At 44.2% G+C, this 26924-nt stretch overlaps 1 protein-coding gene across 1 annotated transcript in view; it reads right to left on the bottom strand.

The window, feature by feature from the left end:
• Nucleotides 1-11998: 11998 nt before the first annotated feature.
• ADAMTSL1 (ADAMTS like 1) overlaps nucleotides 11999-26924 on the bottom strand; it is a 268655-nt gene continuing 253729 nt past the window's right edge. The window contains exons 25-29 of the mRNA XM_084628002.1: nucleotides 25479-25659; nucleotides 21296-21503; nucleotides 17111-17220; nucleotides 16043-16263; nucleotides 11999-13976 (exon numbers count right to left, since the gene is read on the bottom strand). Of these exons, the coding sequence (XP_084484128.1) occupies nucleotides 13870-13976; nucleotides 16043-16263; nucleotides 17111-17220; nucleotides 21296-21503; nucleotides 25479-25659 (827 nt within the window). The 3' untranslated portion in view covers nucleotides 11999-13869. The remainder of the gene's footprint in view (nucleotides 13977-16042; nucleotides 16264-17110; nucleotides 17221-21295; nucleotides 21504-25478; nucleotides 25660-26924) is intronic.

The following is a 26924-nucleotide window of genomic DNA, read 5'->3' as shown; positions in this document are numbered from 1 at the left end:
GCTGCTATTTATTAAACAGTTATTTTGAAAACTCTCTGGAACACAGGTTCTATGAAAGATGCTACTCAGGGTAAGTGCTGGGAAAAGGATTTGTCTTTTTATACAGTAAAGCTCTTTAACACTCTCACTTTAACCTGAAAATGAAAATGGAGCAGTGTGTTTCTAGGATGTAAACCTATCTTTTTTACTGTATTTTGCCATATGGAATTTATCAGTATCAATATGGATCTAAGTATAAATGTTACAGCGCGTGAGTAACTGCTGGTTTTCAAACATTAATAACAAAAGTCCAGATTCTGCAAACACTACACCAACTTCCACTCCCCAAAAGCATGTGCCAAATCAGTGGAACTGATTTTTTTCCAGGGATTTCACAGCATGGGAGCTAGCTATGTATTTTTCCTGACTTGTACCTTAATAAAATGCTTTAATGTTTTAAAACTAAACCAAAATGATACAAGGAGCCTAATTTATTCACATGAATAAATAATTTGCAAAATCCCACTAGAATGTCCTTTGGTTGGTTTTCTTTTTTTGGTCCACATAACACCTTAAGTGTACATAGTGCAGTGTAACAAGTAAAATGACAAAAAACAAACAAACCAACATTCCTGCCCTGAAGATCTACAAACTAAACACACAAAAGCCCCCCAAACAACAGGACTGCTACTACTTCTCAACAGAGGTTTCTGCTTAGAGCACAAGGAATTTCATGGAAAAGTTCTAAATTGCACGGTGTCTGTGTTGACTTTTAAAATGAGCTTTAGTGATGGGTCTAGGTTTGTCACATGCATAGCACGAACATAACTAGCATTAGGACTTAAGTTAGAACCGGTGACTCCAGAACAGTGACTTGGTTCTTTTTCTTTGCCCTCGTGTTCTACAGAAACTCAGCTTCTTTCCCATACTTGGGACACGGTGTACCCTCCCATTCTCTCCCTCCTGCATGACAGGGTTCCCCATTCTCTGTGTTCCCCCATTCCTGGATTTTTTTGTATTCTCCCCATGCCAGGGGCACTGGGTATCTCTTCCCCTCCCCACCAAATAGCTTTCTTCCCTTGGACTGCAAGGGACAGGCCGAGAGCTGGCATCTCTCCCACTGCATGAAGCAGGCACTGGAGATGTACTTGTGAGCTAGGAGGGAGGAAGGAATGAAGCCTCCTTTACTCTCCTCTCCCTCCTGCTGACTAAACAGCCACCCCATAGGTGTTAGGGATTTTACGGCGAGTTAAAAGCAACTTTTAAAATGATGATAGGTCTTCCAGTTTTCACTAAAGTCAATAGGGGTCTGCCTATTGATGCATAGAACATTGCCTAAACATTTGCCATCGATCAGACGTGGCATTCAGCAGTTATCATGTTTCATCAAGACAAGCAGGCAAACAGAGAAATGCTGGGCCTCGTTTCACCTAGTCCATGCCCTCATCAACTATTCATCCGCTCTGCCCCTCTAAAAGAAGTAAATAAAATACCCCCCTCGAGCACAGCTGTATTTAATTTGCTGTGATTTGTATACAACGGGTTGACACGGAGATTTTCTTTTTTTGATATTGAAACCACTAGGATGGCCTGTTGTTAGTTGAAAACTGACTCCATAAATGCTTCAGTAAGTGAAGTGTTTTAATAAGCATCCACCAACCTCAGAGGCTACTTAAACCAATAATGTATGCTTAAAAAAAACAGTGCATGGAAAAGGAAAAAACAAACCTTTTGCACAGCCCAAACCAAATTACTCCTCAGCCCAACCATTAAACGTTTCCTTAAAGAAGGCAAGGAAAATGTCCTGGCTCCTTGCTTGGTGATTAAGCTCTTCGTGGCTTGTCTGGTCTGATCTTTCTGGTTCAGGTTTTATTTTTGTGATTCACCATCAGCCCTGGGGATTTGTAAATGAGGTCAGCCCAAACCCCACATGAGATCTAGAGGCAACAGATGGTTTTATAGTACTGAGGAGGGTGCTTGGGGAAATGGTTTCCCATGCCGCTGTGATCTTAACCACGTATGTGTATCTAAATGCTGACCATGAACTCAATCACATCCTGCTAAGTGTTCTGCCTAAACAAACCCTATTTATGTGCACCAAGAGTACAGGCTTCCAGTGCCCACTTCCTTCTCAGTCACATAAAACTGCCCTGTTTTACTTATGTCGGAACACAAATAAAACATTTAGTTAGTAAAAGCTTAAATGCAGAGTTTATAGAACACATTTATATGTACAGCCTTAGCACAAAGGCTGGAGGACCACATCCAAAACAAGTGACATTTAGCTTGTTCACCCTCTCTGTAGGGGCATTAACTAATAGCACACCTCAGCCATGCTCCTCCTGTCCCAAGCCAGCCAAATTGCCCTGTATGGTTGAGAGCAAATGCTCTGCAGTGTGCAAGGGGAGTGGACTCTCTGGGAAGTCTCACAGAATTGAACCATACCAGTTCTGCAGCAACCCCTGTATAGGCTGAAGGATTTAGCTGAGTGCATGGACGTCTCATTGGCATCAATGGAAAAAAATGTATAACGAACAAATGTGGAATATCCCATAATGCTCCACGGTGCAATTCCAAGGGGAGAATTTTGTCTCTAGTGAGGAACGAACCCTTAGTGATATCAGGATAACTCCTGTCCTTAGTTACACCAGTGTAGATCTGGAGTAACTCCCCCGAAGCAAAAAAAAACAAAACAAAAAAACCGGGAACACAAAAAAACACAAAGAAAACGGGAACACTTGCCCGTCAAATAGCACAAGTGGACACATCACAGGAAGAGCAGTGTTGTGGCCTCCTTCTTCAACCCACTTGATGATGGAGAAGGTAACTTTGGAGAAGACGTGGAGGGTGTGTGGTGGAATGGTACCGCGCCTTTAAAACATTTTAGTGTGCTTCTGTCTTTAAATGGCTTGGTCTTGAAGCTCATGAATAAGTTCTCACTGTGAACAAAGCTGCAAAAAAAAAAAAAAAGGAAAGAAAAAAAAAAGTAATGGGGCAAATCCTAAGCTGCCTCAAAGTCAGCATAACTGGCCCAGGAGCTCTGCAGATGAGGTGCCTCAGCGGACAAAGACCTAAAGTAGCAACGACTGTACCATCATCCCACCTCCCAATGACTGGGACAGAGAACGTGGGTAGGGGTTAATGGGCATCCCCAGAGCAACCCAATGGTCTTAGTGACCCCTGCCTGCCATAATTGATCATTAGGGCCATTGGCAACTGGTGCAATTTAGAGAAGCCTTCAAGCTGTTCCAAGTTGTGCTGGGGGACTTACCTGATGTAGATCAGCAGAGAATCAGGGGAGCACAAAAGAGTCTTAAAGGCACCCTTGCACCACCCTGTCTAGGGAGGTGTGCCACGGACTCCTCAGCCACCATGCAGGATCTGGGCCAACAAATGTACACTAGTGTCAAACTGGTGTAAGTGAGGGAGGGGGAAAACTAGGCTCTGTGTGCCTGTTGTGAAAAAAAATGAAGCATAAATCACATGGGAATGAAGGGTCTCTTTTTAATGTAACGTGATGATTATATTCAGCAAATATTCCAGCTTTTCATAGAATCATAGAACTGGAAGGGACGAGGTCATCTAGTCCAGTCTCCTGCACTCAAGCCAGGACTATGTATTATCTAGACCATCCCTGACAGGTGTTTGTCCAACCTTCTCTTAAAAACCCCAATGATGGAGATTCCACAATCTGCCTAGGCAATTTATTCCAGTGCTTAACTACTCTGACAGGAATTTTTTCCTAATATCCAACCTAAACCCCTCTTGTTGCAATTTAAGCCCATTGCTTCTTGTCCTATCCTCAGAGGTTAAGAAGAACAATTTTTCTCCCTCCTCCTTGTAACAACTTTTTATGTACTTGAAAACTGTTATGTCCCCTCTCAGTCTTCTCTTCTCCAGGCTGAACAAACCCAATTTTTTCAATCTTCCCTCATAGGTCATGTTTTCTAGACCTTTAATCATTTTTGTTGCTCTTCTCTGGATTTTGTCCATATCTTTCCTGAAATGTGGTGCCCAGAATTGGACACAATACTCCAGTTGAGGCCTAATCAGCACAGAGTAGAGCGGAAGAATTACTTCTCGTGTCTTGCTTACAACACTCCTGCTAATACATCCCAGAATGATGTTTGCACCAGTGTTTCATATTAAGCTTGTGATCCACTATGACCCCAAGATCCCTTTCCGCAGTACTCCTTCCTAGGCAGTCATGTCCCATTTTGTATGCGTGCAACTGATTGTTCCTTCCTAAGTGGAATACTTTGCATTTGTCCTTACTGAATTTCATCCTATTTACTTCAGATCATTGCTCCAGTTTGTCCAGATCATTTTGAATTTTAATCCTATCCTCCAAAGCACTTGCAACCCCTCCCAGCTTGGTATCATCTGCAAATTTTATAAGTGTACTCTCTATGCCATTATCTAAATCATTGATGAAGATATTGAACAGAACCGGACCCAGAACTGATCCCTGTAGGACCCCACACATTATGCCCTTCCAGCATGACTGTGAACCACTGATAACTATTCTCTGGGAATGATTTTCCAACCAGTTATGCACCCACCATATAGTAACTCCATCTAGATTGTATTTCCCTAGTTTGTTTATGAGAAGGTCATGTGAGACAGTATCAAAAGCCTTACTAAGTCAAGATATACCATGTCTACCGCTTCTCCCCGCCATCCACAAGGCTTGTTACCCTGTCAAAGAAAGCTATTTGTTCTTGACAAATCCATGATGACTGTTACTTATCACTGTCACAGGTTCGGTCACAGACACTCACTTGGGACTGTCACCTGACATGCTGAAACGACCTCTGAGCCCGTTTTCTCTGTTAGTTTGGGACTCCAGAACCCTGCCTTGTTGAGCCAGACATGCAAGCCTGCTGCAACACAGACCCAGGGTCTGAACCACGTCCTCAAAGCTGCAGGCTTTAATTGAAAACCACTCAGTGGGTACTCCTGACTCCAGCACCCACACACCCAGCTCCCAATGGGATTCAAACTCCAAATAAATCCATTTTACTCTGTATAAAGCTTATACAGGGTAAACTCATAAGTTGTCCATCCTCAGTAAGAGTGATAGAGAGATATGCACAGCTGTTTGCTCCTCCAGGTATTAATCACTTACTCTGGGTTCAATAATAAACAAAAGTGATTTTATTAAAAATAAAAAGTAGGATTTAAGTGGTTCCAAGTAATAACAGACAGAACAAAGTAAGTCACCAAGTAAAATAAAACAAAACACGCAAGTCTAAGCCTAATACATAAAGAAACTGGCACAAGGCGGGAATTCTCTCTCTCTCTCTCTCTGGGTCCCCCCACTCCTTCTAAATGGGAAAGCACCAGGTTAAAGATGGATTCCAGTATCATTTGACATGTTCACATGTCCTGTGAGACTTCATTACCCACTCGCTGGCACACAGGTATACAGGAAGGCTTACAAGTAAACAGAGCCATCTACAACCAACTGTCCTAGTTAATGGGGGCCAACAAGATTCCAAACAACCATTAACGGCCCACACTTTGCATAGTTACAATAGGCCTTCAGAATTATATTTCAGATTCCTAATTTCAGATACAAGAATGATACATTCATACAAAGAGGATGACCACACTCAGTAGATTATATGCTTTGCAATGATCCCTTACAAGAAACCTTTTGTGTAAAGCATATTCCAGTGATATCATATTTACACTTATAAACACATTGCCACAAACATATGGAGTGCAACGCCACACCCTCCTCCTAAACTTACTGCCGGAGTCTTGGACGCTGTCCATGGCAGAGGCAGTACATGTAAAAATCCCTGTTTGTCTCTGGTCACACTCCCTCCCAGTACCTTTAAACCCTGTGATGTCATTCATAGGTGTCCTAGCAAAGTTCTGGGTGCTTGAAAACACGTTGGGGTGTATTGCTATCAGAAGGCAGACAGCAGTATCTGTTGAAGTGTAGGTGTCTTTGCATTTACCCACCAATGCCATGAGGTGGCGTGCCTCAATTCCCGCTTCCACACAGCAGTGTAGGCCTCTTATGCTTCTGCTGCTGTGCCAAGCTCTAAGCCTGTTTACAGGTATAAGCTGAAAAGCAACATGCTTGTGGGACTGTCTTGTTGCCATCCCTAGCATGTACAAAAGTTTTTTCCACAAATGAGGTATGTTACACATCTTTGAAGGGTTTACCATTAGTATTAACTCCCTTGTCTTGACCCATAGATGAAGCAGCAAAAGACAAAAGATTAACAGCCAATTTATGACAGGCAGACTTTGTTCACACAGTTTGGCTTGTTCAGTGTCTATTCCATTTTCCAATCCCTTTGTGCACCATGGTAGGTGCTCAGATACAGATTCTTCTGCCCCTTTGGAGAAGGCTCTTAATTCAGGTATGTGTTTGAGGTTTTGGCAAGGAAAGGGTGCACTGCAACCATGCCTGCCCTCAGCCCCTCCCTCTGGAATCTCTTTGTGTTGGATGTCACCCCCTTGTGAAGCTTCCCAAATGCAAAGTTTTCCTTCTTCCAGCCTTGAAGAGACAGTGTTATCTCTCACAAGGGTTGCAGGAACAACATTTTTCATTGGAATGCTTTGGATTGGGAAGATCCCCTCGGTCACCCCATTCTCTGTTCCCAAAAGTTAGCTTGCTGGACTTGCCCCTCCAGGAAATCTGACCCCCGGTCTTCCCTTAAAACCTGATTCATAGGTGAGGGGTGTGGCATTTTAGATACAGATCCTTCACCCTCCTCCTGGGGAAAAGCCTTCCTACAAAAGGTGGGCGGATCCTCCTGTCCCCCCTCACCTTCCATCTGGGCTCCCCTCTGAGGCAGACACTCCTGTGTCCCTAAAAGGGAAGGTGACCCTGATCCAGCTGTGGGCTCACAGCTACCAGCTATGACAGGCTTTTCACTGGCCAGCAAAATCCCACCCTTTCACTCAGGTTGGGCTTACTTCCAGCTACAGAGACCTTGGGGTCTGTTCCCACCACAGCAGTCACCAGGACCCCAACTTCCATCTCCAGGATACATGTCTCTGTGCACCCCAGGACAGGACCTCTCCCCTGCTGACCTGCAACTTCCTGGCAGTCAGCAGCTGGGAAGGCCTCCCTGTTACAAGGTGGAACATCCCCCTCCCGCAGGGAGATAATCACAGGACAGGAGCTGGTTCTATCCAGCCCTTCTCTCAGGGACCTGCCTTGAGCCCCGGGGCTGCAAGAACTAGTTTCGACCACCCCTGCCCCCAAAGCTGCATTCTCCACTGCTAGAGGAATTAAAGAGACACTCTCTTATTCCCCCAGCAGCACATGTGAATTCAGCCTCCCGCCTGGGGCTTTTAGCACAAGATTCCTTCTTGCTGCTAACAAATCCTGGGGCAGGTTTTGCCACATCGAAGAAATCACTCCCCAGTAGAAACGATGCAAAATTGTGTGTCACTGCTGCAACAGTCAGTTCAGCCTGCAAATCACCAGTTTCCATGTGTTCCTTAGCTAAAGGTGCAAGGACTTTGTAACCTCCCACCAATTCTAATTCTGCCATTTTTCCTGGTAACAAATCCTTCTCCTGGATCAGGTCCCTCCTGACCACAGAAATTTCTCCACCAGTGTCTCTCCATCCTTGGAGCACTTTGCTATTAAGCTTAACGGCATGCATATGCTCACTGCTTGGTTGTGTAGAAGCAACCTTTACAAATCCTGCGTGGAAAAAGGCAGCAGCCTGGGATACCCCTGTGCTCTGAGAAGCAGCAGCTTCATGTGTTACCTGCTGTCTCTTCCCACTTAGCCAAGGACACTTATTCCTCAGGTGCTCAGTGGACATACAATGACAGCACCTTTTGGGCTCCTCTGCTTGTACAGGAGACTTGGGATGAGTAACAGGGGAATGGGGAGGTGAACGCCCTGCCTCCTTTTTCCCCAGGGGTAAAACGGTGATTCTGCTTTCCCCCAACCTTGTGCCCCTCTGCCAGTGGTTTATGTTTAACTGCAGCTTGTGACTGCTCGTAAGAATCTGCAAACCCAGATAATTCCCCCCACTGCACCCACCTATTTGTCCCACAAATACTGCTTTACATAATCACTGCACATATTCAGGAACTGTTGCTGAGTAACCAAATCACACATTTCTTCCAAGCTGGTAATGCCTTTTCCCCTCACCCACTTGTCTAACAAATCTCTCATTTCATTTACATAAGCCACATTACTCAATCCAGATCTCCTCTTAAGACTCTTAACCCTGTAGGTTTCAGGTGTAATCTGAAACTGTTTCAAAACCAGTTTCTTAAATTAACCATAGTTTAAAGCATCAGCAATAGGCATCTTATTGACTCTCCCAGTCAATTTTGCAACCAAAATGGTCATTTTTTGATCTTCAAGAATCGCATGGAGGGTGCACAGTCTCTCAAAGGTGATGAAATATTTAGCAAGATCACTGGATCAATCATACTGCGGGCATAATCGTTCCTATTTGTGGGGTTTTTGGGAAGTAGAGCCAGCTGCTGGTGGGTTTTATCTCTTTCACTCCATTACAGCCAGTTCATACTTCTGGGTCTCAATCTGGGCCTGTATTCCTTTGTCTTTTAACTCCAGCACTAGCTGCTTCTCTCTTTCCTTCTCCACCTGGGCAGCTTTTGGGCTTCAAGCTCTTTGTCTTTTAGCTCCATGGCTCTTTCATGAGCAGCTTTCTGTACTTCAGTTTAAGCCTGTTTTTGGGCCTCCATGGTTTCCCTGGCCACAGCTGCTTCTTTGAGCCTCATTTCTGCCTGCCACATTTGAAACTCATGGTCCTTTGCCTTCTCTTCCACTTCTAGTCTGGCCAGCTCTAGTTTTGTAGCTGCCTTACTGGTAGTCATTTTCCTGCTTTCTTGTGCTTATTTCCCTCACTCAAAATAAACCAACAGAAAATAACAAACTAGCAACCACTTTGTCTGTTTTCCATCCACCACACTTAAAACTCACTTAAAATCACTATCAGTGTCTCAAAGCAATCAGATGTGTACAGATCCTGCTGATGACACCACTGTGACGGGTTCGGTCACAGAGACCCACTTGGGACTGTCACCTGACGTGCTGAAACTACCTCTGAGACTGTTTTCCCTGTCAGCTTGAGAGTCCAGAACCCTTTTTTGTTGAGCCAGAAATGAAAGCCTGCTGCAACACAGACCCAGGGTCTGAACCACGTACTGAAAGCTGCAGGCTTTAACTGAAAACCACTCAGTAGGTACTCCTGTCTCCAACACCCAGACACCCCGCTCCCAATGGGATCCAAACAAAAGTGATTTTATTAAGAATAAAAAGTAGGATTTAAGTGGTTCCAAGTAATAACAGACAACAAAGTAAGCCACCAAGTAAAATAAAACAAAACACGCAAGTCTAAGCCTAATACATAAAGAAACTGAATCCAGGAAAATCTCACCCTCAGAGATGTTCCAATAAGCTTCTTTCACAGACCAGACTCCTTCTTAGTCTGGGCCCAACCCTTTCCCCAGTACAGTTCTTGTTAGTTCCAGCAGGCATCTTAGGTGAAAAGCAGGGGATTCCACATGACTGGGACCCCTTTGTTCTGTTCCACTCCCTTTTATAGCTTTGGCACAAGGTGGGAATTCTTTGTCTCTCTCTGGGTCCCCTCCCCTTCTAAATGGGAAAGCACCAGGTTAAAGATGGATTCCAGTATCATGTGACATGTTCACACGTCCTGTGGGACTTCATTACCCACTCGCTGGCACACAGGTATACAGGAAGGCTTACAAGTAAACAGAGCCATCTACAACCAACTGTCCTAATTAATGGGGGCCAACAAGATTTGAAACCTCCATTAATGGCCCACATTTTGCATAACTATAATAGGACCTCAGAATTATATTTAATATCCTAATTTCAGATACAAGAATGATACATTCATACAAAGGGGATGAACACACTCAGTAGATTATACGCTTTGTAATGATCCCTTACAAGAAACCTTTTGGGTAAAGCATATTCCAGTTACATCATATTTACACTTATAAACATAGTTCCATAAACATATGGAGTGCAATGCCACAATCACCTCATTATCTTCTAGGTGTTTGCAAATTGATTTCTTAATTATTTGCACCATTATCTTTCCGGGTACAGAAGTTGAGCTGACTGGTCTCTAATTCCCCGGGTTGTCCTTATTTCCCTTTTTATAGATGGGCACTATCATTTTAAGTGTTTTTAAAATGTTGCTTTTCACATCTAGAAAATGTCTAGCTATTGCCAAGTTCAGGTCACAGGATATGGCCTTTACCTCAGTCTCCACAGCAACTGTGCTTACGGGGTTCTTTTATTCTCAAACACTCTTAGCCACAGAATAGCATGAAGCCATTTTACATAATGCTACCCCTGTCCCTCCTCTCATAAAATCACCCATTACAGGTGAAATAATATACGAAGTCTGGACTTTGGGAAGCTGCTGTTGACAACCTTATGTTAAATATGGCCCCATGTGCTACTTTGTTATCAGAGTCCACAGAGCAAGGTAACATCCGTCTTTGTGGAAAGGGGCTTTTGTGGAATCCTTTTGTCACTGTTGAGCCGTATTCAGCTGCCAGTAAACTCAGAAGTGACTGTTAAGGGTGAGGTTTTAATTAATCTCTGTTTGATTCTGATTTTAGATTACACGCCTCCCAGCCCCCCCAGGCGCAGGTCCCCCCCCTTTTAAACCAAAAACTTTTCCATGTGGAATTTCCTGTGAAACTTACAATTAAAAGCCACCTATTGGAAAAACTAGATCAGGTTTTGAATTACAGGAGAGTGAACAAAATCACAATTCCCTTTGTAAAAGAGCTGCAACCTTACTTGTTTGAAAAGGGCTACAGCAGAAACTTGGCACAGACATTGTCCTAACTGAGGTTAATACCTTCGCTTGCTTTAAAAAAAAATTTGATTTAACGAATATATCACTTGTATCAGTCTGAGCATGCCCAGTGGAAACCAACAGCTGGGCACAAACAGATGCACTATACCTGTGTGTGCTGAATTTGGACTCATTGTTTATTCAGGATTTGTAGGGCTGGGAGGACAGAACATCTGCCATGGAATGACAATCCTCCTTCCCAGCTGGACCTGGGGTATGGATCAGCTGTACAACCACTGTACAGTCACTTCTGTTTGAAGCTATTCTAGTGGCTGCAGCATACTACTCTCTTCTTGCACAGCCCGTGTTTGTGAGCAAATCTGTGTACTTCCTGACTCATGGCCCACCCCCTCTGCTCACATGGGGAGAGTTAGGAACAGTGCTTTTCAGGCTTGGTGTGCCCGTGCAAACAGAGGCAGGATTTTCCCCCAAGTATGCATTTGATTGTTCAAGAAACTTACGAGCTCCATAGCTGATGGCCCGGAGATGATTAGCTTTGCAAACCTGAGCAACTGTGGGGATAGGGGAGGAGGCTGGAGAACCTTGAAAGCTCTGCTACTCTGGTAGCTCCTGTTTTAAGGTTAATAAAGAATGAGTCAGACAAAAGTAGTTAAATAAATAAGCTGCATTATCTGTACAAAAAATGATATAAATACAGGTTTTTTAGGGGAGGAAATCCTACTTCTATAATACTCAGCAACCCTCATCATCTTATGGGGATACTGCCAAGTCACAATTCATAGGACAAATATCTGAAATTATATTTATACTGTGTGAAGGGGACACAGTGGCCTTGCCAGACCTTGGCTCCAAATGTTTATCCTAAGCACAGTTACACAGCTAATATCCAACATGGGATTGTCTGAATATGTTTTGTTATTAAAAAATGTAAATACTTCCCAGCACTGCTTTTCATTAGCTATTGTACTAGAAACAACCACCAAATTATTAGTAAGGAATTTGTCTTTCGTTCCATGCACAACTATAGTTTCACAAGTAGGAAAGCCTCTCCCCCCAGTTGTCATAGTTTACGAAGCAATCTGTACACAGTGAAATGTATCCAAAGTTAAATGAAAGTGCTGATAAAAACAGGAAAATTACACTATTACCACTGATTTTAGGGGAACAAAATTGCAGGGAGATCACAAAAAAATCCCCAAAATAGTTTTTATCTGGACAACAATGTACAATTATTAATATTGCACTTTTTATACAAGGAATCCTAATAAATATACACAAAAAGATATACATTTACATACATAAAAAGACTTTTTTTGTTTGTTTTTAAATAAAAGTTACACTGATTCTTAGCAATGTGATTTCTCAGAGACCCATTTGTAGAGAGAGTGTTCCCTGCCAGACACACTTTGGAATGACCAAACTGGAGGCAATTTAATGCAATGGACCTGGTGTTGACCTCACAAGAGAACTTCCAGGCTTGTTGAAAAATCCACACGTAAGGTAAGCTGCAACATATCAATACTTGAACAGTGTTTTATTACTGCATCACAAGAAGAGAGTCCCACTGGGGGTGACACAAGAGGCACAGCCAAACCTTACATTTAGAGATAGTCCTAAACCAAAACTCCGGATCTGGACACCTCTCCCTCAAACTTCAGGGAAGTTCAAATCCAAACTTTGTAGTTCAGGCTGATTTCTGCAAGGTGCTGAGCAACCTGGATTTCCACTGACTTGAGGATGCCCAGCATCTTGAAGGATGAAGCACTTAATTTTTGATTATCGATGCAATTAGGCGAGAGAATCACAATGAGCAGGCAAAATCATGTTATAATCGTGAAATTTGACTCTCACTTCTCAGATCACCTCTGACTGCAGAGTTCTATTCATGGATTGCTTCACTTTCTAGCATCCACCTTTTTTGTGAGTCTTTTAGGAATTTGTGCGACCACTTTGGGGACAAAGCTGATGATGCAGCATTCTGTATGTCTATGTGACAGAAAGAACTATAACAAATCAGAGCAGCTGTGTTCTCCTTCTTGATAAATTAATAATTATCACTGGAGGATTTGGCTGTAATGAGAGAAAAATTCCACACTGGCAGGACATAGAAATGATTTCTACAAATCTAAAGTTAGAAATAGACCAAAACCCCAGATCTGAAAGCCCAATAACTCTGGGATCTCAGGCTTCTCTCTTCCCCAGATACATTTTAATCATGTTAAGATGCAGCATGGTAAGTAGCTCTTGTTGCCACAAATATATATACAGCCCCTCCTATAAGTGCTCTGCACAGAGCTGTGATGGCAGGTATGCACGGCAGTCTGTCAATAGCAGATCATTCTGTCACTCACTTTCCTTTTCTGCATAATACTGTACTTCATTTTTTCATGTTGAGGGAAAAAAACTTGGTGCACTTATTTAGATGCATTTTAAACTCATTAATGCTTCAGCACAATGTTTAACCTCCTTTTCAGATCCTAAGTTCTTAGCATGAGAGAGAGAGAGAGAGAGGGACAGAGAGAGAACAGGAACACAGCTTTAGGACAGCAATTTTAAAAAACCAAAACCACATGCTTATGTTAACAAACCCTTCTAGGGCAAACGATGTCTCTGCCCATTGCTTAGCTGAATGTTTAGTTCAATCCCTTTTTTCAGTAGCCCATGATCTGTCAAGCTGTTTGATCCATGCCCTGGTGGTCTGATCTGCTGCTAATGGGAGTTTTTGCTTTGGTGTTTTCCGCCCATCTGCTGGTTGATGTGTATTGCAAGGCCTATACAAGGATTCCTAGACAGCTCTGTTCCACTCAGGCCTGACATGTTGCTTGTCTTCTCTTTCTTTTTGGTCTCCCACCACAACTGTGCTTTGCTGCATTCCATCTCCCAGTCTCACTGAAGGGAAAACTTGCCAAGTCCTTTACAACAACGATTCAGTAAAGTTAAAAAAAATAAAATAAAAATAAATAAATAAAACGAAGAAAACTGAATTCTGTCCAATTTGTTTTGTAACAGTCCTTCCTGTAGTGAAGCAAAGGCTGATGCCTCTGATCCCCTATCTCAATTGCTCTCATCTTCATGCTTTTCCACAAGTCCCACAGCAGCGAGATTTGAACTGGGTGAGCTGGCAGAGTTTGAGCTGCTTCACCTTCTCACAGTACCTGGTGGTGTCTCTGCATTCCACTGGCAAAGGGGGAACAAAAAGGAGATGCAATGAAAGAACGGTAACTTACCTCCCAGTAACTGCAGCAAAGAGTCCTGTGGCACCTTATAGACTAACAGAAGTATTGGAGCATGAGCTTTCGTGGGTGAATACCCACTTCGTCAGATGAATTTAGTGGAAATTTCCAGAATTTCCACTACGTGCATCTGACGAAGTGGGTATTGACCCACGAAAGCTCATGTTCCAATACGTCTGTTAGTCTATAAGGTGCCACAGGACTCTTTGCTGCTTTTACAGATCCAGACTAACACGGCTACCCCTCTGAAACTTGACTCCCAGTAACTGTGGTTCTTCAAGATTTCTTATCTGCATGGACCTTCCCTGGAAGTGGCCATGCGCCTCAAGGATCTACACAGACATGGGTTTGAAGAATTGAACATCCAAAGGTTGCTTTTAGACCACACAATCAGAGAGGGGAGTCCTGGGTTAGTAGTAGTACTGTTGACTGGTTAGTGGGATACCTACTTCTTGGGGTTGTCACTGCACTCGTGGGGGTTTTGCTCTCCAGTACCACAGGAGATATCCCCATTGTCAAGTTGGCATTAAAAATATAAATAAAATAACAAGCTGCTTTTTAAAGAGAAGGAGTACTTGTGGCACCTTAGAGACTAACAAATTTATTTGAGCATAAGTTCTCCTTTTCTTTTTGCGAATACAGACTAACATGGCTGCTACTCTGAAACCTTTTTAAAGAGAGTTGCTCCATGGCACCTTTATGTACTTTATCGGCTTGGGAGGTCCACACTGGTTGGTCTGGAGCTTGGGAGGTCCATACTGGCTAGTTCTGAAGTTATCAGGTGAGATTCTATGTTGTGTTTCTAACACGTGGAGCACTGAACCCTTCAGCCCAGGGACAGGGTTAAGCAACCTTTGCGCTCTCCTAATCCTGGGCTCTTTCGAGGCCCAGCAACCCTCCCAATGTAACTTAGACAGCCCTAGGGGCCTGTCTCATTAACAGCAGCCTCTTGGTGTTGCCCTATGGGCTGCAGCACTGCCTGGAATCTCCACAAGGCTGTGTGTCCTGGCCCCTACACACCCTCCCCCATGCCAGCTTGTGAGGGGATCCTCAGAGGGCAGCATTCTTGCTGTCTGCCGTAGTGCTGGTGCCAAAGGAATTCTCCCCTGACTGGAGCTGTGGCTTTTAGGGTCCCTTTATGCCACTCCAAAGAAAGAAGCTAGAGTGCGGGTGAGGGTCTCGTGCACCTCCTTTAAACTCCACCTCTGACAGTCCTGTCCTCCCTCAGCAAGCCAAGCCATGCTAACTATGTTTGGGCTGGCTTTACTGAGCACCTGTATTTGCCTCTAGAGGTGGGAGAAGGCCTGTAGCAAGCCTTCTGTAGTCTAGTGGTTCTGCTGCTGCTCCACAGCGCCCAGCCTCTGTGGAGATCCCCAGCGCCCAGCCTCAGAATTGCTGGCTGCACACTAGACTCCAGGTTATGGCCCTTAAACGCAATGCTTCAGAGTACTTGGGAGCCATGACTGGCAAAGAGGTTGTGATTTATACTCATGCTACTTGGTGTTCCCAGGTGAACACTGACATAACAGGGCTTGGTTTCCAAAGAGGCACATCTGTTCCAGATATTTATTCCTTTTGCAATATTTATAATGTGTGTGTTTTTTGGCAGGCCCAATTAAGTTCTAGTCACCTGAAAGCCTCATCCACTGCAGGGATTCCCCGCACTAACCAACTAATCTGCCTCAGGTTTGCTTGATATTAACATCAACTAACTACCTGTTTATGATTTATTATTTCTCTCCATACCAATAATGGAAACTTAGGGCAGCACCTATTACTTTTAGCCCTATTACCAGGAAGATGAGATCCCAACTCTTAGAAAACAACATCAACAACAAACAATGCTGGAGACATTCCAGTAGGAACACTTGATTTTTCAGGCTGCAATTTGCCATTTTTCAGACAAATGTTTTCCCAAGCAGCCCAGCAGTGGGGCCCAACACCGCGCTCTGGGGACCCAGCTCTGCGGCGAAGATTCACAGGTGGCTCCTTTCTCCCACAGGAACGTACTGTTTTCGCAGGGGGTGATGTTGCAGCGTTGCCAGTTCGCAGGTCTTGGCCTCCAGGAACAGTAGTGCTCCTGCACAGGTTTGTTGGTGCGGACATGCACGCATTCCACTCGCCTGGACTGGAAGCCGTAGTTCCCACATGTAGCTGTACACAGGGTCCACAGACTGACCCTCCAGTGCACACCACAGATGTCTGTCCAGCAGTTCTGTGTGCTCAAAGGCCTGTTAATAAAAAGGACAGAGATATTATTATACCACCAGGCAGGAAATAAGAGGCTTAGTCACACTGGGTATTCCTCAAACACTGGGGATACCACAGGCCCTATAGCTCTGATCCTGAACCTCTCTGAACACTTGCTGGACCTGATCCACAGTGGTTGTAAATCAGCATAGATCCATTGTCTTAATGGGCTGTATTGAGGGTCTGGCCCATTGACTTCAACTGGCAATTACAGAACGGGACTCAAAAGGCCAGATCCTCAGCTGGTGTCAATTGGCATAGCTCCAATGAAGTCTATGGAGCTATGTATCCATTTACATCAGTTGAGGATCTATCTCAAACAACTTTAGCACTCCTTCTGTCCATAAAGTAGTTAACGACCAGATACTACTGAGGAGTTGTAATGAACCAAGAAGTGGCTGATGTAAGCCACCATAGCTTTGTTAGTATAAATGCAACAAGCTTGGGTTTCAGATATTGTTGTTAGGGTTTTACAAATGGCACAAACAAAAACCGGTGTTCAGAACTCATCCTTTTCCTTCTGTACACTTGGTGCTCATTTAGTTATTGCACCGGAGAAATGTTGATATACTACCAAGCAGTGCTAACTGGGATGGCTTTGGCAATGTGGATGCTCATCCACTAGGAAAAACTTGAAGAGAGAATTGGGGTTTCTCTGTAAAAATGGTATCAAACATGCACAGAGCCCAATTCTCCTGTTATTCCTGAGAGATGAAAGGAGAATCAGGACCTCAAATCCAAAAACCTCCAAAGGCAGTAAAATCTCTGGCCTAATTCATAGGTCTCTGTACAGAAGAGCGGTTCTGATGATGAGGGATTCTGTAATACCTTGGCAGGGCACTGCACTGGTCAGAAGACACGGAATTCCCATCCCTGGTCTGGCAGAAAATCTGTCTGTGCTGTACAGCTAGTCGCGGTCCGATGCATGGCCCATTACACTGCAAAAGTAGAAAAAAGACATTCAGTGGCATAAAGAGAGAACATGCCCTGCTTTTATGAAACCCTTCTTGGGAGTCAATGAGCAGAGATGCATGTTGCTGAGATGCAGATGCTCTCAGTCACTTCATAGAGATCAGTAGGTTTTGAGTCCAAGTGCACAGTCTTCTTGTATCCCACACAGCCTCCCCAGGGCAGCATTAAAACTCATTTCTGTATCTGCTCTCTAGATTAATTCCCCTCCCTCTTTGCCTGTTTCAATCTTAAATCCATCTGTTTGGACAAATAAAAAGCTTTCATCTTATTAGCCCCGAGCTTGTGATCCATACAGGAAATCTTGCTACAGTCCCTTTACTGTGTATTTTACAGCTTGTACTGTCACAATTTATAGCCAGGTGGTTCATAGCAAGACTGAATCGGGCCAGCAATGGTTTTTGCTTTAACACAAAGACATCCTAACTTACTCAAACCTGTCAGTCAGCCTCTTGTGGTTTAATTTGTTTCCCCTCTTCCCAGTTTAAATCACAGACAGCTAAAGGCATGAAGCATGTGACTTTGGCACCATCTTTCATCAACCCTTATAAAACTGCCTGGTTTCCAGGCAGCCAATATCTGGAAACTGGTTTTGGGAGGGGACTGCTGATTTGGAGATGGATGAGAAGGGAAATGAATGTAGGGATCAAGGAGTTTCCATCAGTGCAAAGGTGGAGCAGGTTGGGATTCCTACCTGGCACTAGCTCTGACCTGTGCTACCCGCCTAGTGCCAGAAACCCTCTTCCACCCTGGCATGCCCTCCTCACATCTGGTACTAGTTCTCAACCAACACATGGACCAGGGTCCAGCACAAAAAGAGGAAGCTTGGTTGAGCTGGAGTGGGGAGACCGATGAATTGATTGCAAGGAAGGGTGTTTTGTGAAAAGATAAGTAGGCAGGGCCCTCAGAAGGAGGAGAGGGAGTAATCACCAGCTTGGCTGGGGTCAGAGAACCGATTAGGTAGAGTGAGAGGGATCGAATATGCTCAAATTCATCTTGAATGTCCACCAAAGACCTAAGTGGTCTATAGAATAATACTCTACTGTTAGGCAGCCTAATGCTTTGGTGCAGGCGCAATAAGGATAGCACTTCCCCGCAGGCTGAAAGAGAGAGACGCAAGTCAATGCAAGGCTTTTCACAGGGGGCGCTGGCTCAGGTGCATGTAGGTGTCATTAATTTGGGTACTTGGGGCAGGACTGCAATAGCTGTACGTGCTGGCAATCTTCATTATAAACAGGCCTGAGTGAATGGAAATCTTAGGGGATGCGTCTTGAAGCTTTGTTGGACTATAAGAAAACCAAAGCTGTGGAGGTTAAATAGCCCACAGTAATCCACTTAAAACTAAATGAAAGAAGATGGGAGGTACAAGAAAGTAACAGGTTTTGAAGTGGGGTAGGTCATCTATTTATTTTCACTTTAGTCTGGGAAAGCTAATCACTAAACCTGACCAATATGAACCTGATGTCCCCCGGCGTGAAACCTATGATACAATGGAGAAATGTCACTGATCCACAGCCAGTGGTCTGTTCCTAATTGTAATTAATGTAATTGTCTTGTAGACATGTCTTGGAACAGAGCTGTATAGGTTTACATGGAGCTTGAGAAATGCTTTTTTCAGGTAGGAGAAATATTATATTATAAAGCACAAAGGTCAGGTATAACAGATGAATTCATGCGTCTTTGATGATTGAGACTTGGTATGATATCATAGGGAATGAGATAAATCACCACGGGTTACAACCACCCATTTGAGTTAACTGGCCAACAGCTAGCATTACACAATCCTTACTCGAAATTTCAAAGAAAGTACAAATTGAGCAATTTGCTTCTCTGTTTTGAAAGAATGTTCAGCTCTTTACTCATAAATGCAGCATAACTCAGTCTATGTTCTGAGTGAACTTTCTCCAAAATACACAGACATAGGATTTAATTAAGTTATTTTCAGCTCGCTGGCAGTAACATGTCTCATTTCAATGATGGCACTGGATGCTTTGCAATAACCTTTGTCCTATGAACATTTCATAAAATGAGTTACCGACCTTGATGGAGCAAAACAGTCAATGTTGTATGCTGTGTAACGAGTAACTTTGGTCTACAAGGCTGTATTTAGTATATTCATATATACTATATATGAGATTATATATGGTCATATCAGAAATTACAGAATTTATGTGGCTAAGATCTACTATCATATCACTATGAAATCAAACAAAATGAGATCATGTGATTTATTTGCCATTGTTTCCACATTGACTTACCAGGCAGTAATCATGAAAAGCTGCAAAATATTTCAGGGTAACTCAGTCTATATTGAGAATGAAGCCAATCCCTGCGTTCACAAAGCTGACTCTGCATAATGTTTTTATTAGGCTTTTGTTGTGTGCCCCTAAACTTGATTTCCTTAAGTGTTTCCTGATTAGTACTTTTTAAGGATATTGATTTAAAAGTATGACCTCTTCAGGTTTGTTATAGATGAACTGTTCTTCCATTGAAAACCTTTCGTAGGCCAAAAGTAATGTTAAAATAACAACATTAATATCTGACTTTAACTCATATAATCAAGTAAAACTAGCCTGTGGATTAAACTCTGGCCTTCACTTATTCCACTCTGCCCCTGGATGAGTCATCATCAGGGTGGACTGAACATCGGACCTTTGCGTCTAAATGTATGAACCTCTTCTACCTAAGCTAAAATTCTCACCAGCCTGTACGTGTGGGCCAGCTACAGCTGAGAGGGAGGGAGACAGAGTACCACAATGACTGGCTGTGGGTTACATTTACAGCACATATATGCCACAATCCTTTCTGGAGATCTGCTGACCCACAGAGATCCACAGACAATAAGGGGCTCTCCCATGGATCTCCCCAATAGGAGGATTCCACTCATAATACTATGAATCATTCACTATTTACAGAACATCTTTTTAGTATCTGAGCACAACATGAAGCAGTAAGGATGGAGTTTCAGACTGACTTGTGTGGGAGTCTTAAAATGCTTTGGACCCAATGTCTTGTATCATCATTACAGTTTCCCTTACATAGTGGTTCAAATAAATCCTGATTTTATGAGGTGTTAGTGGATATCCGAAACTTTTGTGAAACTGGGGGTTTGTTAAAAAACACACGACAACCCAGAACAGGACCAGATATAAATGTTGCATAACAGAGACAATCAGGGTCTGGAAATGTGTGTGTTTCACTGTGTCCAGATACACAAGAGACAGCAAGGATTGACTAGGCCATGGAAACTGACCAGTTTCTCCAGGTCATTACTGAGGTACATTGGCAGAACAGGACGGGGAAGCTTGAGCTGCCAGTGTCCATGCTGCTCTGAGAGAAGAGGGAGGATTTTGCTCTCCAGGGTTGTGTCCATCACTACAAATAAATAAATACATAACAAGAGGCTGCAAGAAGAAGCCTCTTCTTCTGTGAAGACAGTCCAGTGGAGAGGAGTGAAGGGCCAGATCGTGACTAGCTCTTCTAGGGTGTACACAGATCTGGGGATGGGAGAAGAACTTTCCTCTTCTCCGTGCTTACCCCAAGCAAAGACTGGTCACAACCACAGTCTCTGTACTTGGAGGAGGGCTCGGACTGTTCCCTCAAGATTGCATATCTCCCCAAAGGAAATGGGGGAGATGAGGAAGCAGGACCACATCACCTTACAGAGCAAGCTTGGACACTGCAGGGGATAGGGAAAACAGGCCACACTATCCCAAAGGATGACTACTGCCCCATTGAGCACTGGGGAGCAGTTATGCGTGCCGGAGACATAATCCCTCCATGAGCTCCCCCTGGGACAATGTGCCTCCATACTCAAGGCAGTGCCGATCTGGCACAGTCTAGCCCTGTCTTTTAGGCTGCTATCTCTTTCATGAAACGTGTGAAGTTTGGTTATCCCAATCATCCAGTGCATTAAACAAAAGACATGAGTCTTAAAACCTCATACGATGCATTAATCACAGATGCAAAATTATTGCTCTCGTCTTCAGGCACCTCTTGTCACCCAACTGTACGAGAAGTTTTGTATGTCTGTGTGGCCCTTACCTGACCCCAGGAGGAGGCCACCCACTCCATGCACAGCTGCCTGTTACAGATCTGGGTATCCACTGGGCGTTTGGCAACCTGGGTACATGCCTCATTTGACATGGGGACGGAACTGCCCATAGCAGTCAACCTCTGACAAGTCACTCGCCGGGTCTGGACCCCTCCACCACAGCTCCGTGTACAAAGGGACCAGGATGTCACCATCCACCTGATAGGAGAAACGCAAAGGGGTCAAGGAGCAGTACAGAATCATCAGGCAGAAATGACAGTGTCACAGGGATCTCATAACACTGCTCCTCTAAAATCACAGAGGCACTTGCAGAAAGCCAGCCATTTGATCACTTTGGGCTCAATCTTGGGGGATGCTGAGCAGCCTCACCTTCCACTGAGGTCAATGGGAGCTGAGGAAATTCAGCACCTCGTGGGCTAGGGACTAAAGTATGTTACATTTTAGCACCTCTGTCAAAAGGGGTTGGGCCCAGAATAGAAACTATTCTATATTTTCTTGGCTCTGTTTGCAAAACCCATGTAAATACTTCTAACCCTGGGGTGCGGTGTGGTCACTTTGCAGCATCATGTTGGCAGATTCTGGACCTAAGGCCAGTATTACAAGCCATGGGAGGATCAGCCCAATAAGGGGATTCTTCAGTTATGTAAAGACCACACAGCAGCTCCCACTCTCAACTTGCTGCTGACATAGATGCATAACTTGTATGTCTCTAGCCCTGCTGATCCCTGGTCGCTATATTGCCTCCTTGGGGCCACTGGTTTCCTGGATAACTTACAGCAGCTTCTAGGCTGCTCTTACTCCAAGGGAATGGGCTGGTGCACAGCCAGACAGGAATTGGGGAAGCACAAAGGGCATTGTGCCATTTTCCCTGAGCTGCATGGCTGAAATAGAGGATCTGACCCTATATGTATTGACTTTTAAAAAACACTAAAACAAGTTAACAAAATAACATTTAATACATAAATAAAGAAATATAATATTATTATACTGGTCTACCATCTACTACTAACTGGGTAACAGATTTAGTTGGTTGTTCAGAGATCAGCAACCTTCCTCCAATCCTGGGATAATGTGAAATAGCCTCCCACTCAGCTAGTCTGCAGCTTATTACTGGCTGTTAAAACTGCTATGCGGAATGTGTGAAAGAAGTGAGTCTCTTGGTAATCATGAATCACGGGCCATGTTCAGGCATGCACATGGTAGATAATGGTGATGCTGAACACTGCAAGAGCTGGGCCCATGTGCCAAGCAGTTGGCACAAGGAGGCAAAGAGAGTTGTTTCCCAATGGAGTGGTGCGATATTTACCCAGATGGTTTTTGAAGAGAGGTTGGAGGGAAGGAGGAAGGGAAGTGATTATTAGTTCCAGGGGGAGAGTTCTGGTCAAGTCAGGAGCTCTGCTGAAATAGGCTTCAGGCTACTTTGCAGGATTTATGTGTTCTGGGTGGTGGAGGGAAAGCCTAGCATCTCCCCAACCAGCAGCACCATATTTATGATTACTTTACAAAACAGGCAGTAGGTGCTTTCCAGTCCCTTGGAGCTCTGATACTCAAGTAAAGGCATCCATTATATTTTCATTAACGCTCTGCTGACTGATTCCCACTGTTACAGAAACAATAAAATAAATAGAGTTCTTGGCAAGGACAAAAAATACTTCTCCTCTGCGTATCATAGAGTTTGGCGAGGTTGATTCTGCAGCTTCTCTGCCCTTTGTAAAGCTCAGCTCTGCGTTTCAATCAACTTTTATTTCCAAACATACACTTCAGCAGTTTTCTCGGGAGCCGGGAAGAGAAGCGTGGGCTGCATTATAGCTCAGGAAGGGGATAAAAGGACATAAATCATTCCTGTGGAAATATTCCCATCAGCAAGTCAAACTGCTGATATTAATGAGCATGTTTCATATTTCATCAAGTCTCTCGTGGTTTCAGCTGCTCCTTATGACTCAGCTGGCCATCCAGAAAACATTTGCCTAAAGAGAGGTGCAGGAACACATTATAGAAAGGTAATGAAAGGGCAGCCTAGCTGCCCCCCAAGCCACAGCCAAAGCAAATGGCTGGAAAGCTGGCTGCTCTCTGCTCATCAGGATACTTTCTGATTCTCAGCTCCTCCGCTCGTGTCAGAAATTGTGGCCAGATTCTGATCTCAAATATATGAGTGCAAAACCAGAGTCATGCAGGTGAAGTTACTGGAGTCACTCTGGATTTTTACCTGAAATTTGCAGTTTGGGCCTATCTCTAATTTTGATTTGTTTATTTCTGATTTGTTACAAATGTCCCATCACATAACATAATATTAATACCGATACCGTTCTCAGGGGAGTCACTAGTTGGCATGGTTACACAAAGTTTTGCAAGCAATGTACAGTCATTGAAGAAATGGTGTATTGTTAGTTTTGGGATGCAGTTTCATTTGGGGAAGCTGTTGGAGGCAGCTGGAGAATTTACTCTCTCCCTTTATCTTTCTATCTGAAGTCAATTCTTGGGGCAGAGTGGCTTCTTGGGAAGTAGGCATTGGTGCTGGGGCTGAATTTCTGAAACATGGGTTTGTTTGCATGCTGTTTGTGACCACCTCTGTTTAGGGGCTGGTATATATACAATATAAAAAACCAGCCATGCTAAGGCTATGTGTATACTATGGGGACTATCCTGGCATGGTTATGTTGGCATAGCCAACTTCACAGGAGGAGTTTTTCTGTTGATGCAGGAACATCACCTCTCTGAATGACATTAGGTACCTTGGCAGAAGCACATGTCCACTGACATAGATGCATCTACACCGGGGGGCGGGGGAGAGGAAGGCGGGAGGAGTTTTTTTGGTCAGCATAAATATGTCAGTCAGGTGTGGTTTTTCACACTCCTGCCCAACATAGATATGCCTATATAACTTTGCAGCGTAGATCAAGAGTAAGAAAATAAACAGACTACATATCATTGATTTCCTCTCCAATGGGAAACTGACTTGCAGGGCCCTGAAATCTGCTACTGATTTGCAGAAGGACAAAAATACATATATATTATGGTAGTACCCAAAGGCTCCAATCAGGATCAAGACTCTCTTTCCTGGGTGCTGTACAAACAAATAGAAGGGCACAGTCATGCCCCCAAACAGCATATATTTAGTCTGGAGTTGACAAAGGTATGGTTAACTAGTGAGTCAAAGAGGAAAATTCAGTCCTCTAGCTAGCTTCGTCTAACAAACAGCATTCTTGGGCACTGATCCTTCCTGGGAAGGATCCAAAAGACCATTAGGTTGTGAACTTTGCTAATAAAAAAAAGACGATGAACCCCTTTAACAGAAGGAGTAGACATAATCTCTGCCATGTACTGTGAATGTTTTCCCCAATCCACCACCATGCCCTCTAATTTATCTGGATTAAGATTCAGTAAATTCACTTTCAGATACAATTGTTTCTTGGACAGACACTAGAAAAGCAAAGATAACATGTTGTCCAGGGCAGAGTATTATTAAATGCAGGGGTGGGCAAACTTTTTGGCCTGAGGGCCACATCGGGGTTCCAAAACTGTATGAAGGGACGGGTAGGAAAGGCTGTGCCTCTAAACAGCCTGGCCCCGCCCCCTATCTGCCCCCTACCACTTCCCACCCCCTGCCTGCCCCCCTCAGAACTCCCCACCCATCCAACCCCCCCTGCTCCTTGTCCCCTGACTGCCCTGACCCCATTGACACCCTCGCCCCCTGACAGGCCCCCCCGCTGGGACTCCCACGCCTATTCAACCCCCCGCCGTTCCCGGTCCCCTGACCGCCCCCCCCCACCAGAACCTCCACCCCATCCAACCGCCCCCTGCTCCCTGTCCCCTGACTGCCCCCGAGGATCTCCTGCCCCTTATCCAACTCCTCTGATCCCCGCCCCTTTACCATGCCGCTCAGAGCAGCATGTCTGGCAGCCACGCTGCCCGGCCGGAGCCAGCCACGCCACCGTGCTGCCTGGCAGGAGCTCGCAGCCCCGCCCTCCAGAGTGCTGGCGGCATGGCGAGCTGAGGCTGCGGGGGAAGGGGGATAGCAGGGGAGGGGCCAGGGACTAGCTTCCCCAGCTGGGAGCTCAAGGACCAGGCAGGACGGTCCCACGGGCCGGATGTGGCCCATGGGCCGTAGTTTGCCCACCTCTGATTAAATGCTTCGTAAAAGCATACACAATATACTACAGCGCAAGGACAAACCTTGAAGGGCAGTCTCTTCTGTTACAAGCAACAGGCTGTAGCACTGGCTTGGGCTTCTCTATACAGTGGGATGTGTTGACCTCAGTCCCATCCAGTAAGCACCTCAGTTGCAGTTGCTGCACTCCCCTGTTACCACAGGAGGCCGAACATGCCATCAGTCTGTCCGCTGACCACCAATATTCTGCCACAAGCACAAGACACCCAAGTTAACATTTAAAAATCAATCAGAAAAGCTGATTAATGGTAAAATATCAGTGATTGATACCAAGGTGCTCTGCCATTTTGGAGACGTTTTGTAAGATAAAAACAACAAGGAGTCTGGTGGCACCTTAATGACTAACAGATTTATTTGGGCAGAAGCTTTCGTGGGTAAAAAACCCACTTCTTCAGATGCATCCCCAGTCCCCAAATCTGAAACGGTTCGTCAGATGCAAAGTGGGTTTTTTACCCACAAAAGCTAATGCCCAAATAAATCTGTTAGTCTTTAAGGTGCCACCAGACTCCTTGTTGTTTTTGTGGATACAGACTAACACGGCTACCCCTCTGATACAAGATAAAAGTGACTCCTACAGAAATGTTTAAAATAGGTGAATTATGTATAGGAAAAGCATGTCACCCTATGAATCATCAGGCACTGAGCACAAACAGAGGTGGGATACCAGCCTTTGTTAGATCATCAATCCTCTCTGATATGGTAAATCCTGTGTTTTGGAACTCATCACGATAAGGCATGGTGACTAGGTGATATGTGACTTCAGCACTGGCCAGTGGATGGGCCAGTAGTTAAGGTGGAAGCCTGCAACTCAGGAGACTAATTTAATTCTCTGCTCTGTCACAGACTTTCTGTGTGACCTTGGACAAGCCACCGAGTCTCTCAGTATCTCAGTTCCCAGTGTTTAAAATGGGAATAATAGCCCTTCCCTGTCAAATGGGGTGGTGTGAGGATAAATTCATTCCAGTTTTTTAGGTGCTCAGATACTGCGGTAATGGGGGCTATATAAGTACCTAAGATATATACATACCACACTGGGGAAACAGGGCCTGGGGACTATTGTATCAGTCCCACATGATACGTATCCCTTATGGAAAAGTCCCACAGAATTTAACAGAAAATAAAAACCTTTCTACAGATTTTTTTAAAATCATCCTGAGGAATTTAAAGGAGAACATCTCTGATACAGAAGAGTATAGGACACTTAAAATAGTATAGAAATTATTTCAATATAAAATTCTATCATTTTTTAGAAGAATTTCTGTAGAACTCTATAAAATTTCTATAGATGCCCTTTAAAGTAATCCTGTTAAATCCAATAAGACTTTCCCATACTAGATAGGAAATAAGCATATTATTAATCCATGCTGTAAATCAATCCTTCCATTCCTTTGCAGAAAGGCAGCGATCCACACACTAGATGTACTCCCGACAGAATTCTGTGCCCCTTTGGG

This window comes from Lepidochelys olivacea, assembly GCF_965140295.1.
Source record: "Lepidochelys olivacea isolate rLepOli2 genome assembly, chromosome: 5".
NCBI classification, from domain to species: Eukaryota; Metazoa; Chordata; order Testudines; family Cheloniidae; genus Lepidochelys; species Lepidochelys olivacea.
This window is presented reverse-complemented; position numbering and strand designations above follow the sequence as displayed.